Source organism: Salminus brasiliensis, chromosome 1 (assembly GCF_030463535.1).
Source record: "Salminus brasiliensis chromosome 1, fSalBra1.hap2, whole genome shotgun sequence".
In the NCBI taxonomy this organism is placed as follows: domain Eukaryota; kingdom Metazoa; phylum Chordata; class Actinopteri; order Characiformes; family Bryconidae; genus Salminus; species Salminus brasiliensis.
Genome location: NC_132878.1, coordinates 57,766,533 through 57,783,557, shown reverse-complemented (window position 1 = coordinate 57,783,557; position 17,025 = coordinate 57,766,533). Strand labels below are relative to the sequence as shown.

Below are 17,025 nucleotides of genomic sequence, written 5' to 3'. Positions count from 1 at the left end.
CTGTCTCAGTGTGGAGGACAGGAGTTCATTATCAGAGCTAAGAGGCAGAGCGGATGTTGCCTGTGGCTCAGGTGTGAGTGGGGGAAATGTTAGTGATCTCAGCACTGGAGGGTGGGAGAGTTCTTCTGGCACCGTACAGTGCTCCATCTTTCTCTCTCTCTCTCTCTCTTTCGCACACTCACGCCATCTTCTTTCTCTCAGAATGGGTCGTCTGTCACCTGGCTATGAGCAGGCCAGATTGGAAAGAGTGAGTGATTTTGAGTCTATAAAGAGTGAGTCTATGGCTGTGGCAAAGCTAGAGAGGGGAGTGGAATAGTAGGATTTTAGTGGTTCCTGCAGATTTTCTACCGTTATTCCATCTCTCCATCCCTCAGCCACTCTCATACCCCAAAACTGTCTTGTGGCAGAGATTCTACTGAGGGTCTGCATTCCGAGTCATTATAGAAAGCATACTCTTGTTGTGACGCTCAGCAGCGAGGGGACGTTATCAAGCCTCTCTAGCAAGAGTTGTAAAAGTTTGCTCTGACTGAAATACACTTGAAGGTACTTTTGTCCATCATTTTAAAATTTGTTTGGAAAGAACAAGCAGTCAGACAGTAGCAATAGAATGAAATTATTACAGTGGTACATGTTCCACTGGTGGTATGCAAAGCGACCCAAGGTGGTACCCGATTTTCGAGTCACCTAACTTTTATAGAGCTCACCAACAAAAGTCTCAGTGCAGAGGCAAATCAGCGTTCACTCCGTGCTGGCTCCGTCACTATGTATAGACTGCTGAAAGACATGCCTCAAAGGCCTGCAGAGTGATCACTGGTGCCTCTCAAAACCCCCCCAAAAATCTAGCAGGTTTAACATCGGGACCTGTCGCCAACTCTAAATCCGAAGTTACCTACATCCAATGAGTGTGCAAGATAGAGGAGAAAGCTGAGGGTGGAGTTATACAACATCAACAGGCATGGCTACAAGCTTTCGCTGTATACAAACAACTTAAACCGCCCGCCGCTTTCAGACACCTATTTCCATCGATCATTGGTGTGGTTCAGTGGTGTGAAAACCACTAAAAGCAGGTTGAGTAGTGTGAGGCCACTGAGTATTAGTGTGTGTGGTGCGTGTGTTCCTGTAAGATGACTTGTAGGTGGTACTTGGTTGTAAGTTCGTCATGGGTGGTACATGGTCTAACAAAGTTGAAGTGTTATTACACTGAAACTAATTCAGAACTACATTCATATGTCTTTGTACAGTACCTTGCCTCAGGATACAATCACCACTTTTAAAAATATGCAGCATTCTCAGTGTTGTACAGCTTCAGGTATTAAACATTTATTGACAGTTGTAGCTTCTTATTTACTTTTTCTTAACCTTATTAATAACATGAGAGTTGTAGAGAAGAGCAGAGCGGGACAAAAACTGAACTGGGGTAAAATGACAACATGGACTCTGACTTTCTGTAGTCAAACCGTTTCAAGTTTTGCTTTTGGTTCAACTTCACCATTGGTAAATTATGAAAGTAATCACACATGCAGTTAAGTCACACATTACAACTTCTAGGTTAAATCATAATCTATTCCTGAAAACACTGACTGCAAACTTTCCAACGCCAGATGATTTTTTTCCACACAAATTCCCTGATCGAATCACTCCAACACAGCGTCCCAAACTCTGTCAAACCAATACACACACTCATGGTCCTGCTGAGATCAGATTCTTTCAGCACTAATTTAGCCAGCGCACTCCCCGCTGACAGACAAGCTGTCATGGAAGGCCAGGTGGAGAGGCGAGGGGGGAGAAGTCGTACTGGAAGTGGAGCGCAGGAGCTCTGATCGAAAACAATTACTTGTACAAATCGCACCGAATTGCCGCGCTTCTACCGAGAAGAGAGGCACATTAAAAAGTGATTCAGAGGCCCCGCGGACAGGCTGATGAGTTATTGGCCATCCGGCTCCCGGCCACTCAGGTAGCCGTCTGCGTCAGGGGTGCGCTTATAAACGCCAGTCTTCCCGCAACTCATCACCGGCTGTGTCACCCTGCCACGAACAGCCCTGTCTGACAACATTCTCCAGGCCACCAAATTACAGCAAAGAAGAGTTGTGGGGGTCTGGCTTTATTTATTTTTATACAGAAGTCCTTGGATGTGGAGTGGCGGGCAGTTCCCTGAGCAGCCCACAGCAGTGAGGCTGAGATGGGATGCGCTGAAGGAGTCCCAGTTCAGAAGCCTCAAGGTGTTTATTAAAAATAAAAAAAGCCCCTCAATTCCTTCCCATCTCATTTTCTGTCCGTACCCTTTCACAACCCCGGCTATTCCAACAGCTTGTTTATTTAATAGCCTCCTCCTGCTTCTCGCTGCTGCTGTTTTTTTGGTCTGTTTCCCATCATTGAGGCATAGGCTTAGAAAATGGAAGCAGACATCTCTGCAAATTGGTGGCTTGAACTGTACACTTCTGCCTTTATCTCTGGTGGAACGGTGTGTTCCATGTTAGTGTTGCTGTTGACGGCCCTTTCATTTGACAGACACCTTGGAGTTGTCTTGCCGGGGGCAGAATCTCGCCATCAAAGAAGCAGCTCTAATCCCTTTGTGTAGCGTTTGAACCCTTTTGTGTGGCAGTTTTTTTGGGATTGGTGCACAACAACGCGGACCAGGCTCCAGTAGATACGGCACAGGCGACAGAACCACAGCTCTGAACGGAGAGAATGCAGACATTGCGGCAGTTGTTTACAAGGGCCAAGATAAAGAGCTTTTTTTTGTTGTTGACATTTTTGGGGATGCCACTGTTTGTGTATGTGTGACATAACCGCAACCACAGTGTTGCCTAGCTTGGGCCTGGATTAAATGACTTAACACTGAAGCACGGTGGCTCTCAGCTGAAGCCTCGCTGCATTTAGGAAATCTCTGCTTGGTCGCTCCATATGCAAACGATGCAGAAGTGGCTGTGAATGACACACCTGTTAGAGGAGAAGACGCCTCCCCTGGCTTACACTGCCTTTAGCTCTGGAGTGCTGTCTGTGGCCGCCACTGTTTGGAGTGCCAGAGAGATAGAGATGGAGTGTGTGTGTGTGTGTGTGTGTGTGTGTGTGTGTGTGTGTGTGTGTGTGTGTGTGTGTGAGTGAGTGTGTGAGTGAGTGTGTGAGTGTGTGAGTGTGTGAGAGTGTGAGAGAGAGAGAGAGAGAGAGAGAGAGAGAGAGAGAGAGAGAGAGAGAGAGAGAGAGAGAGAGAGAGAGAGAGAGAGAGAGAGAGAGAGTATTATCAGGGCCGTCACTCATGCAGGAGTGGCAGAGCTTTTAATGAGATGCACCTGGCAGCCAGCACTCAGGGAGGCTGGTGAAAGCGCACAGCACCCAGCCGACGCGTTTATGTTCCCACCATTAAATCCAACGGCTGTTTTACAGATTCCTTCCGTGCACGGCTTCTCAAGCGTCCAGCGCAGGCGGAAAAAACAAAAACCTCAAATGCGGCCGTGTGAATTATTCATGGGGTGATAAATTGGCCCAGCTGTAATCGTTTGGGAGACAATTTCCCCGTCAGAGAGCGAAAGCTCGCTGATGGCACCTTCTTCATATGCTACTGGACAACCTTTCGCTTAGTCTGCACTAGACTAGGTGCTTGGCTGTCACTCAATCGCCCACTCATGAAATACACTTTCATTATTATTATCATCATGTTTTAGGGACAGCGTTCATAGAAACCCATTGTTCCAACATAAAGAACTTGGTTGCAACACTTACAGAGGCAGCAGTTAAACTGTTGGACTACACCAGGCCGCTGGTGTACATCTTCTCAAGGAACAGCGACCCTTATTCACTCGCCTGGTTAATAACAACATAAAGCACAAATGAACTGGATTTGACAGTAAAAAACATAATAGTCAAGAAGATGCAAGATAGCCAGCGAGAGCAGAGAGGAGGGGAAAATCTCATCTGTTTGGTGATGTTAAATCACTACTACGGTAGATTCTATCTTTCTGAATAAATCAGCTCCATTCCAGCATACAAAAGCGCAGCAATATGAACAAAGTACCACAGTGGATACAAACAACAAAGTCCCGCGGTCTGTAATCCACATCATTAATTATCTGACATTTCATTGGAATCTAGCGAGAGCACATTGTGGAAGCACAATAAGTTTGTGCTGATATGAATTCAATTATCCCAGCAGGCAGTCAGTCATTGCAGCACATTTATTTGCCAAAAGGCTGCACAGCTTTCTCGCTTTCCGCTAACTCAAAGGCGCTGAAAGCACTAGCAGATCTGAGAACAGGCACAATTTGCATGCAGGCCTTTGACATCGAGAGAGATGGACGGTAAAAGAGCTCCTCTGTATACAGAATTGAACTGGAGAGGTAAAAGTCTGTTGTCTCTCTCTCTCTCTCTCTCTCTCGGGGTTACTCAGACAACAAGTACGCCCCTGCCGTAAGCCTCAACGGATTCATCTTCATCCTGGGCGGAGCGTATGCCAGAGCCACTACCATCTACGACCCGGACAAGGGCAACATCAAAGCGGGGCCAAACATGAACCACTCCAGGCAGTTCTGCAGGTATGCCTCCGTCCCGGTCATGCAAAAGACTTTGGATTCTCCATCTCTGTACATGACCTTTAAATTGTGTAAAATTGCTTCTCCCTCTCTCTCTCTCTCTCTGTCTTTCTCTCATTTAGTGCGGTCATCCTGGATGGGAAGATCTATGCCACAGGAGGCATTGTGAGCAGCGAGGGGCCAGCACTGGGAAACATGGAAACCTTTGATCCTTGCACCAACACGTGGACACTCCTACAGAACTTGCCCTGCCCGCTGTTCAGACACGGCTGCGTAGTGATCAAGAAGTACATTCAGAGCGGCTGACCATGGCCCAGGCACACAGCCCTTCTCCTCAGTGCACTGCAGGGATCAAAGACAAAAAATTGCCGGATGTGTGTCTGACATTAAAGAGACTGGTGTCTCCCAGGCTGGCTCCCAACTGACTCCCACCAGCTGTCCTGGATGAACTGGCGTGGAATCCCAATGCTAAACAGGTCCAGACTCTGTACAGGGGGTTGTAGAGTAGCGTTATCCCCCTCCCTCAAACTCACAGGTGTCATGCCATTTGAAAACTATGCTATCAGAATAACAAGCTCATCATTCCGACTTGTTTTTTTTTGGCAGGATTTGTTCAGATTTGTTCTTTTCTTACATATCTCTCTGTTGTTTTTCTTTCCAATCACATCTGCCCCTTTTAGTCATAACACACACACACACACACATTTTTTTTCCATGAGCACATCGTCTTGTGAAAAGATGCTGAAATCAAACGAGTCTGTTTCCTCTTGTGGTTTGTCTCACTTGTCTCGTCATGCCATGACTTTGCAGGACAATAGAGTATCTCCATCCATTCAGAACGACTGAGCTGGAGTGCAAGCATTTGAAGACATATCAGGAAGGGCATTTCTTGCCTTTACTGGGGGGGTTGCTACACTGTTATGCCGCTTTATCCAAAAGGAATGGTGTGTTTTGTCTACAAGGCAGCGTCAGGGCTGTAATGCAGTGCCTGCAGTCCAACATCCAGGTGACATGAAATTAAGAGAAAGGATGAAGGCTGTTCTGAAGATTTTTTGTTTGTTTGTTGTTTCCTGAACACAGCCAAAGCACAATCTGCTCATCATTCTGAGGGTAGCTCTGCATTTCACCCACTCGCCACCAGCTAAGGCAGGATGTGGCTGGAGGAGTTGTGGGAGCGAGGGCTGGGGGTCCTGTATCATAGGAAAGGAAATATGTATATTTTAAAACTGAAGGTAATTCTGTATAAATGTTTTTAGAATAATTCGTTAGGTTGGACAAAAATGTCTGTAAATCTGTACCCAAAAAGGGACCATTTACATATGTTATTAATGACAAAACATAATACATATCCAAAATTCGAAAGATACTATTTTTGTGTCTCGTCCTTCCTTTAAAACACACTTTATGTGTCACTTTCACCCGTTTCTTATTCCCCTCTGATCAAGTTCATGTTGTGCTATTAGTTATGAATCTGTTGGGTTTTGACTAAATAATGCAGGAAAATAGCAACGAAGGCGTCCATTACAGCAATATAACAAGGTACCTTTTGATCCAGAAGCACATAATCATTTTAACACTTCCTTCTATATGTGTACATAAACAGAGAAGCTGTACCAAAACACATTCATTAACCAGCCACAAAACACGTCATTAAAAACACGTCATTCTCAATCAATTCGTATAACCTGCATAAAGGACTGCTCAGTGTATCGAAATTACAAATCAATAACTTTTATCTGCAAAATCAAGGACACGAAGGACCCATAAAAGAGCCAGAAATTGAGGCATTCAACAAAGAATACAATTTGAACCTTTTATTCAAGTATAATCACAGCAGTTTATTTGAGAAATTACAGTAAATGTATCATTTCAAACAGGACTTCTCACTAAAATAACGCTTGAGAAAGGGGCAGGATATTAACCATCTTCCAACTTAGCCTCTTAAGATAAAATGGGGTGAATACCCTGGCAACAAGAGATATTTAAATCCCCCAAAACATAAGCCATCAATAAATAAAGAACTGACTACAGATTAGATGCAACTCGTTTATCAGTGAAAAAAAATGAAAAAGAGAGAAAACTGATCTGCATACTGGATTAACCTCTCGAGCCTGTTGACCGGATGTTTAATTAATTAACCACATTTAATCTGTGAGGACAGATGGAACAGGGAAATCTTAAGGAGCATGAAGCTAAACGTTCTGTGTGGATGTTACCTGTGGTCACAGAGGATGGGCTCAGTAGATAATATTATCTGAAGTTAGTTCAGTGATACTTCATTAAAGCCCCAATCAGACAACATTTTGAACAACAATGTTACAAGACCACACCCACAAAAATGTATAGAGGGATGTATTTAGGCATGGTCTCTGGCAGGAAAGTTGGTGGTAAAAGTGCCAGGAGGGTGCCATTGAGCAGTAATTTCACTTGGGTCCTGGTTTTGACTGGGGCTTTAATGTAAATGTATACTATGCTATGGGGTTTCATGTAACAATTTTCACACACAGACACACACACAAAAAAAAAAATTAAAATAAAAAAATCTGCGTTTTTTTTTTTTGCAGCCAAGTCTGAAATATTAAACAATCTAAACAAAGGTAACGGTAAGTGAGGGGGAAGGGACATCTGATTGTGCCATGCCCAGAATATTAACTTTTTTCCTCGTTATTAATTCAGGAGTCATTTTAAGATACATTAAAAAAAATATGTGAATGCCGTTTCCAATACTTTTTTCTGTTCATATATCTTTAAAGGAGCATTTTAAAATGAGCAATTTAGCATTTTCTATTATACACCCACTGCAGGCCAAGTGATATGGTTTAGAGAGAAGGGGATTTAACCACGCACTACCACAGCAGGTGTCAAAGATGCACAATACTTCCACAAAAGTGAGTCTCAATTCATTCTTTTTGAGGGAACATGGAGATCACTGGACTTTCTCCAACTGTAGACACAGACTGAATCGGCTAACTTTACTAACAGGTTAGAATTTCAGAACCAGTGTTCAGCATCACAGTAGTAACTACAGCATCACACTGGACAGGCCTGTCATGTTCTGCAAAAGGGGGCAAGAGATGACCGAACACACTTGTCACACTAGCTTCCAGCCTCCAGGCTCGTCCTGTATGCCATTTCTTCAACCACAAAAACCCTAAAAGCACCACCGCTATAGTAATGGAATAAATAGGTCATTAATGTAGCAGAGACCTGAGACCAGTAAACCTCTGTTCGCTCCGCCTGCACAAACCTGCTACAAAAATGTGCTACATCATGACTCAGCTCCAGCTCAGACTCCAAAAGCTGTGTAACAAATTTCCAATTTGTCTCCTTTTAACCAGCTGTATACAAAAGAAAAGCTGAGAACACAGTTTAATAGTTATGTTAATAAATAAAAAGTGTATAAAAAAAATCTGTAATGATTCTGGAGTGAAAGAAAGGAAACTGTAGTGAAGTGGACAAAGAATATGGCTACAGTCACCAAGGCCCGCTCAATAGCACAATTAAATAAAAACAAGAAATCATGGGATGCTAGGTTGTTTTTTTTGTTTGTTTGTTTGTTTTTTGTTTTTAACAACAAATGAAAGTGACAAATGTGGAAGAACAGAAAAAATAAGTAAAACAAATACACAACACACAATTTCACTGAAATTCGGCTCAATTGCAAAACAAAAAAAGAAACACACACAAAAAAAAAACAATTAAAAAAACCCAACAAGAACCAAAACCAAGAGAAAGCATGGATTACTGCATCTGCCACAGGCCACGCTCAGCACCTGGGCTTGAATGATCAGGGGTGCAGAGATGTTACAGATGTTGACAAATACTGTTATGTACTCCGTAAACGTGTTATATCATCAGCATCAAAATAACTTAACTGAGGTAGCCATGGTTTTCTATTTCACTGCAGTAGTCCAGAGCTAATTCCTCTTTTTGCATGTTTGAAATTGTACTTTACACAAAGACGAGATGAGTTCAGATAAGTAGAGAAGGAAGCAGATCAAAAAAGCGGTTGAGAAAAAGGGCCTTAGAGCAACTAAGCCGTCACACTATGCCAAACCGAACTAAAACTTAGTTATGCTGAAAGTAGCTACCAACCAGATTTTAACACAATATCAATAAGCAGAACTTAAATCATACACACAAAAACAAGGCTGGCCAAAATATGCTTTTAAAAACAATATTAACAAAATAAAAATAATAATGCTCTGGCACTGGCTAGAATGGCCTCGTTCGTCATACGTTTCCTAAGCAAACAATCTTAATTTTATCTCAAAAACTGAGAAGTAACAAAGATATTAAATGACAAAAAACATCAAGATACAACAGTTATGGCAAAACCACCTGGCTACAGAAAATGCTTGTGTGTGGGGGTGGGGCGACAAATCATATGGGCATAGGTGTGAGTGGGAAAGCAATAGAGGAAACACAAATTAGCACTGTGATGATGCTGAATATGCTGGCATAGTGTTCAATTACAACGTATGCCAGTCACCCTCTCCCAAAAGAGAAGAAATATCGGAGTAGCCGTGATGATCCCTTTATGCAAATGCTCATCAGGCAGAAAGAGGTCCTCTTTAACAACACCGCGTCCTCTTCTGTTCTATGCTGTTCACGAGATGCATGCTCCAGAACCTCAGCCTTCTATAAACCAGTGAGAATGCTTTCAGAGGTGAAAGCAAATGGCAAGCAGTGGCAGCCTTTGGATACTGTAGCGATTTCTGAATCAAACCAACAAACAAATTCCAAACTAAGGGTAAACAAAATGGTAAGAATAAAAATAAGATAAACATTAGTACATCTTGGTACGACAATTTCATTATAGTAAGATATCTAATGGGTTAAGCCTATTTTTTTACGGATGGAATGACACTTCTTTAGACTAAAACGCTTTACAGAGATCATTAAATCTGAAAAAGTGGAATCAGGAAAATGTTTAGAAAACCTTTACAGTCCGGTCCAACATCACAAAAAGAGAAATAATTGCTAGAAATGGTGTTCTTTTCGGCAGGATTAACACTGTAGTTCTGCAGTGCTCATGTTTATTAAATCCCTATTGGCTGCAAAAGATCACAGGGGACACAGAGAAGCATCGAGATGGTGGGCATAGGTGAGGGATGCAGTTTGTTTCCACAGTGAATAACAAACGCACTCTCTTGGCATCGCACCTCAATTCACATGGTTTGCCACTGCTGGTGAGAATTTGTGCCTGTGTGTTGCTGTGTGTGGTCTCTTCCTGACAAAGAAGGCTGAGTTTGTCTTGTTTTTTTTGTTTTTTTTTTGTTAAGTGACATCACAATCTTTTACGTTTTTCCTTTTTCCTTTTTTTTGTTTGTTTTCTTTTTCTCAATTTTTTTAAGGAAAGGAGCAGCAAATGGATAAACAATAGCACCCAATAGCACCAGGAACGCCCATTAGAAATTGGCATACATGTCTGTAAAAACTGAAACCTACATGAGTCTTGAGTTGTGTTTGGTTCTGTAGACTGGTTCTGTCCAGGTACCTGAGACAATAGCACCAAGATTGCCACTGTAAGTCTTTGTAAAAAGTCTCCATTACCTCCTCTTTCCCCTGTTCTTATTTAAAGACTGAACCTGCTCGGCTCCACTGTAAGGGCTTTGTTCAATAGGTTGGTCTCCCTCATTTGTCACAGGAGTCTCTGATTACAAACGCTGCTGAAAGCCCTCCACTCATCACAGGAATGTTTTGAAATGCTGGACTTGTCTCTCCATCTCCTGAAAGTTGAAAAAGAAATAAAAAAGACAGGCTTTGAATAAGTCACAAAACTCACTGAAATTCACAGACAAAAGGAACAAAACAGTGAAAACTGTCAGAAACCAGCAGAGAAATATCTGAATTTAGCTCACCAGCCATGATTTTCATCATGTTATATTGCACTGCACTTATCAGGTATTTTAATATGCTGGGCTTTATCGGACACTGCTTTCCTTTGACCCATCCTATCAAATAATTACATCATAACCTTGAAGAATATTAAATGGCCTTTTTCCCCCCAATGCAGGGCTACCCTGTTCCAGGTACACAAATTTAAAAAAAAAAAAAAAAACCCAACCCACTCTGCCAGTGTGAGCTCTATCCTGATTTTGTCCTATCCCGATACTGAATCAGTGATCTGCAGAACACTTTGAGCAGTTTAAGCTCTGACAAGCTTTTGCTTCATACGCATTACAGTTCTTATGATGGACACCCTCAGGGTATCGAACGAGAACAATCAAGCTAAATGTTTCAACTGCCTGAACAGGCTTGAAAGTCCAACAGGAAAAGAAAAAAAAAAAAACACGAAATCCACAACACAGTATGTATGAGTCCTTCTCATCTTATTCTCAGACCTGGGACATAAAAGAACTCTGGAATGGAGTTTTTTTTTATTCTAGTTTAAATAGGAACTCATGAATAGGACTCTTTGTGGACTCTGTAAAATGGGTACCTGAGCAGAGCACATAAATGAGCTCAGAGCTTCGCCGGCCTCCAGGCCCCAGTGCGGCACCCCTCTTTCTGCTGGCCAGCAACCATTACTATTGTATTTGAGAACAGCAAACATAATTTCCCCAGAGGATTGGGCACACAGCTCGCTGCAATCAACATGGTGCTCTAATTTCAACACTCAGCAGCTGTTCAGTGCGTCAGCATCCAGTCTCTGTGCATCCATCTTCAGCTTCCAGCTACACCACCACAGCAAACTCATTTTCATTTCTCACGTTCTGTGACCATTTGTGAACTTATACACAGGACTGCAAACCACGTCACACTGCAGCATTTATACACACTTACAAAAACTTCAGTATATTAATGACATTAACATATGAGAACAGGACGGAAGACAAGCATGAAGTTATCGCCAACACTCTTTGTTTTTGTTCTCTCAGGCCTCTAGGACCACCATTCATTTATTTACTTTCCAGTTCAAACGTATTAATTATGGTTAATTCCCCTTCCAAATCCTTATTCCCTGGATTATCTTAAGTTTCCAATGCAAATTATCATGCAATAATGAAATGTAAGTTTTCCCCAGTACTTAAAACTGTATATGGGGGAAAAAATAACACAATACCAGCTACAGCTTTATAAAGACACACACACAGGGGCCCTTAGCATTGAATGCAATCAAAGGACTAAAGGGGGGGGGGTGTACATGCTCAAAAACGTTTTTACATTAATCAGTTTTAATCAGTCTCATATCTACTGGAGAAGAAATGCAATTAGAAAACAACAGGGGAATACATAGAATAAACTATACATTAACATATGACCTAAGGCTGGCCTTGTCACATTAACAATGAACAGGCACTACTCTCTTGAATTCTCTAAAGATGATAGAAAAAGAACAGCTCTATGAACATAACTCCCTAATAAACAGCTCAAGTCAGTCTTGTAGAGAAAACCGTTTGAAACAGCAGTCAAGGATCAAGCTGCATTAGGACTTTGAAGTTAAGTAAGGGTAAAGGGCTGGGAATAAAAGCGGAAATATGACTGGAGTCAATGTGGCCTATCTGCTTCAAGACAGAAGAATTTATCATCAGGCTAAGCAGCCGAAACTGCCTAGTACGAGCTTCTTAGCAGTAAGCCACAAATATACACCATATTGACTCATTCACCTGCCTAGAGAAGATCATATGTTTACCTCAACATTCTTGTGCTCCAATTCACAATGCACTACAAACCACTGAAGCATTGTACTCCCGTTGTGCACTCTGAAGTGTTTATTCCCCACTGAAACTAAGAGCTCAGTCAAGTCCTTGCAATTACCAGCTTCATATTTAAGTTAACCACAAGGTGATTGACTTTCTCTATGTAACCAAGCATGGAGTTGCTACTATGAGAACCCTCACAGGTTGATGGGCATGAAGGTCAACACCACCAGCCCTGTATGTTAAACGAGCACTAGGGAAAAGCGGTTTTCACTATATCCAAGCAGCACAGCAAGGTCAGCATGCAACAATTCTCAAGACAAGAATGTTAAAGTGCATTTCAAAAAACATCTTGAGAACTGAAGCCATGATTTCAGTTATTTTGAAGTGCACTCATTGCAGACACATGCCTTCAATTGTGCACATTTGTTTATAATATCCATAGGAATAACATTGCCAATAGTATAGGAAACGCTGAAGCAGCCACACATGAGGTCAACACTCAGTCAGTTACAGTTCTCCAGCATTGGACTGGAAAAATATCTGGATATATAGTGTATATCATCTTACATTTCATAGAAGTCATAGGAGGCACTCACCTCAATCAAGTGGGTCTTGTCGTAATCCCTGCGGTGCTGATAGATGCACTGGCTGAGCAAAGAGTAGAGTCTTTCCAACTGATCCACACTGTAGCCCTCACTCTTCACCACTACCTGATCCAGAAGGGACTGGAGGCAGACAACAGGGGCCATAAAAATGTCAATAAGCAGCAGTCAACAGCAGAGCACAAAATTGAGAAAGATAGTAATTAAACTTATTGCACACGCAGCAAAGACCAATTCTTCCATTTTACAGGGTATACAATATTGCAGACAAGTTCTCTTTTCTCTATTGTACCACATACAAGCCGAGTTTATCAGTTCAGTATAGCAGTAAAATATTTTGCATGTTAAGTTGTGCTAAGAAGTTATAATGCCTGTAACTCCAACATCTCTCTCTCTCTCATATATACATATATATATACACATACATACATACATACATACATATACACACACACTTCAGGATGTCAGTAACATTAAATCAATGTGGCTACCAGGTTTACTATATATATATATATATATATATATATATATATATATATATATATATATATAATATAAAATAAAATAACATCTTATACTTAGTCATGTTACTTTCTCGATGAAAGGTCAAATAGGCAGAGGTACTGCTGTCATAGCTCAATGAACCTTTTTCAGTTTTTGTTATTCCACTTAAGAGCTGCAGAAGATTATGTCACACTACATGGCCCGTTCATCTTTCACATCGCTCATATTGGGGCCAGACGCTGGAAATTTGTAAGTTCCAAGGAATGGTGTCAAAATCCAGCTGTTTTTGTTGATCAATTATGTTACTGGGAGGTGTAGCCACTTTGCCAAGGTTCCCCCAGGTGAGTGGCAACTTGTTCAGATGGTCAGAAGCAACCTCTAATAACATGTAACGGAATCTGCTCGGTCACCAGTGCCACTGTCTTCAGTCAAGAAAGTTTTACATCGCTATCGGCCACAAGGCCAAGACACCACTGGAACGCAGACTGTACTGAAAACTCATTTATTTGAACTCTACCAATTCTGCCAAAAGAGTGCCCAAAAATTCAACCAGAGTTCTGACAGAAGCTTGTCAGTGGCTACCAAAAGTTTCTGCTAGGAAACATTTAACCAAATATTATTAGGTGTGCAATACTTATACCATATGCATAATTTATAATGTAACCATCCAAACACTACTGTACCTGAGGCTGCATGCTGAAACAGCACCAGCTTTCATAGTCTCTGAGCAGCTCAAGAAAACAGATTTTTAATGCTGGTCAAACAGTCTTTTGGTGGTGTGCCAACTCTTCAAAAAAACAAACTTCAGGAAAGAATGTCTGGGAACACAACGTTCTAGGCTTGGACACATGCAACATTATATCATACTGCATTTTAAGTCACAGGGGTCACATACCACAATCGCGTGGGCCTTAATAAAGGAGTAAAGGAAACGACACTTTATCAAAGTCTAGGTAGATGCACACTAAGCACTTTATGCCTTTGCAGAAAAACTGGCAAAATCCCATCCCAATTTAAAAGTAAAAATATCACCATTAACTTCAGTGACTGTGACAAAGCTACTAGCATGACGTTTTGGCCTGGATAGTAGCCTACTGATGCTTTGTAGATACATAATGTATTTCTAACTTACATTGAACTAAATCCTACCTACACCTAGGTCTGGTCCTAATTCTAATTTTAACCTCAACACAAAACCCAACAAAACCTCAGCTAAGCCTATGTTATCAAGACAAAAACTTCTTCCAAGCCAATTAATGGTTGCTTCCTAAAGTTTGGCATAGAATAAATGAAGTGAGTTGGGGGGGTTGGGTGCAAGGAAAAAAGCTCTCTTCTTATAGTAGGGAATGGCCGCACACAAAGCTGGTAGCGACGGAAACCTACCCCACACACAGTCAGGACAGGGGGGTCAGCCATCTTCAAAAGCAATTAAGATCACAGCGACAGCTAATTAAGGCAAATCATAATTACCTTCCATTTCATACACTGCTCCAGCGTACCGGTGTTTACATTTCACATTCACTTTAATTAAAATGCCTCAGACCCAGCAATGCCCTTTCAATTGACATGTTCATCACAGTGATCCTGTGGCCAATCAGCAGCTCATCAAAACGCATACAGATGAGTTATTAGGCTACACTGACTGGCTCTGGTTGCATCTGTCCAAGTCAACAAAAACTGTGCTGGCTCCTGATAAGGGCTTAGCCGTGAAGAACAAAGCACACTCAGGCAAAAAGCAGTCTGTTTTGGGATTATCTGGCTACAGACAGAAATAATTGCAAAACCTGCTCTGCTTTTGGGGTGGCGTTTAATGAGAACACACATCCGTTGCAGACATGTTTAAACCAGCATCTCTGAATCACATTAGAATAACAATCGCTTGAAACATTTCAAATTAAAAGCCAGCGGTTTTGGTGAAAAGACTGTTACAAAGCGGGGGCCAAATTTGAATCACAGAACTACTTGAAGAAATACAAACACGCCAAAAAAGTCATTATTAGAAGACTAATTATGGAAATATGAAAAGCAGAAAACAGAACGACAGACAAAAAAAAATCCCAATTAAATGACTATACACAGCTCCCTAGCCTGTCAATTAAGGGGAATTAGTTAGGACCCCTTGCTGTGTTTTGTGCTATTGTCAGCAGCGGTGGCTAAGTGGCCATGAGCAGCAGTCAGCCCTCAATAGAGCGATAATCCCAGCTATAAAAGAGCTGTTGATACGGTCCATTTAACTTCAGCCTTTTGATGTTTATCATCTTCTGATGCGGAGTAATAGTCTGACCAGTTCATCTGAAATGCCTGAATCTGAATGTAAATTACTGAGTACATCGGATTCCTCAACACATTTCAACATCACCACTGACCTTAGATACCTCATATTACTTATCTTACAGTAGTGGTGTATGAAGGCAGACAAAGCTAAACATGAATGCTGTCATCATATGCCCTCTGAAAATAAATAGATAAAAAAAACTTTGTAAGTCAATGCTTTGAATCACTGTCATAGTCAATGACGTTTACCTCTGAGTTATGCACCACAAAACAGACTTATTACAATTTTTAAAAGTACAAAGAATATTTTTCTGCCATTAGTGAGGAGAGAAAACTCCATCAATAATAACATTACTACAAAGGTAAATCTGAAGACTGTTGAGGTTGAAGAATTTAGTACAGAAGAGTATGGAGACAGATATGGGATTACCATGCTACAGTGGAGTAATTCCAGTGGGCTACAAACATCACAAGGGAAGTTATTACGGTCTGAAAACATACAGAGACAACAGTGCAAGAGAGGGCGAGAGCAAGGGAGAAAGCAGTAGAGCGCGAGGGAGGGAGGGGGGGAGAGGGAGAGGGGGAGAGGAGAGAGAGAGAGAGAGAGAGAGAGAGAGAGAGAGAGAGAGAGAGAGAGAGAGAGAGAGAGAGAGCTCCGCTGTTCATTTTAATACAATCGCTTTTGCTTTGCTGCAGTGGACCAAATAAATAAAAAATTATGACCAGGGTTCAAATTCAGAGAAACACGCAGCTGTAAAGAACAGAAGAGGGAAGTGGGGACAGCTGAATACCTGCTATCAAAATATGAGCAGAAAAAAATGGTCATTATGTCATATAGTCTAAATAAACCACATCCATTCTAACAGTAAATGAAAGGTTTGAGCAAGCTTGCTGGCATAACAGCAAGTTATGTTTGCACTGTAGAACGTCATTTCCTTAAACGCTATTACATGGAAAAAATCACAAAAAAACAACAACAAATAAACCTTACAACATATTAGTAAGAAGTGCTGTTTGTCTGACATCTTGATGCATTTATCAGTCTGTGAATTCTAGAGTGAACTCCTAACACAAGCTGCCAAGGTAGGACTAGCTTTAAGATACATTATCTATCAAGACTTTACAGCTTTACAGCTCCACTGTTTACAGAAAAAAAGACGCAAGATCAAAAACTTTCACACTCAAAATTATTGTTTTTACATATTTTGGTTTAGAGTGCCGATATTACACACTATAAACTGTATATGCAATATGAACCAAAGTATTGGGTCACCTGCTCATTCGGAAATCAAGGATATCAAGGAGTTTGTCCTGCTTTTATTATTTCACCCTGTTCCTCAAAAAAAGGTCAGGACCACACAGGACCACCAAAGAGCAGGTTTTATCTGAGTGGTGGGTCATTCTCAGTACTCCAGTGACACGGTGGTGGTAAGTTTGTATTACGCTGGTAAGAGTGGATCAGACAGCAGT

At 41.5% G+C, this 17,025-nt stretch overlaps 2 protein-coding genes across 5 annotated transcripts in view; one reads left to right on the top strand and one right to left on the bottom strand.

Moving 5' to 3' along the window:
- The window catches only part of LOC140559678 (kelch-like protein 29), a 212,584-nt gene extending 206,692 nt beyond the window's left edge, over positions 1-5,892 (top strand). Inside the window, exons 13-14 of the mRNA XM_072683230.1 lie at positions 4,385-4,529; positions 4,649-5,892. Coding sequence (XP_072539331.1) covers positions 4,385-4,529; positions 4,649-4,832 — 329 coding nt within the window. The 3' untranslated portion in view covers positions 4,833-5,892. The remainder of the gene's footprint in view (positions 1-4,384; positions 4,530-4,648) is intronic.
- A 433-nt stretch (positions 5,893-6,325) lies between these two features.
- The window catches only part of atad2b (ATPase family AAA domain containing 2B), a 76,746-nt gene continuing 66,046 nt past the window's right edge, over positions 6,326-17,025 (bottom strand). The window contains exons 27-28 of one of the 4 annotated variants that reach the window (XM_072683159.1): positions 12,772-12,900; positions 6,326-10,258 (exon numbers count right to left, since the gene is read on the bottom strand). In XM_072683159.1, coding sequence (XP_072539260.1) covers positions 10,217-10,258; positions 12,772-12,900 — 171 coding nt within the window. In that variant the 3' untranslated portion in view covers positions 6,326-10,216. Of the gene's footprint in view, positions 10,259-12,771; positions 15,733-17,025 lie in introns of those variants that run through there. The other 3 variants (XM_072683177.1, XM_072683171.1, XM_072683165.1) reach the window with 3 other exon arrangements.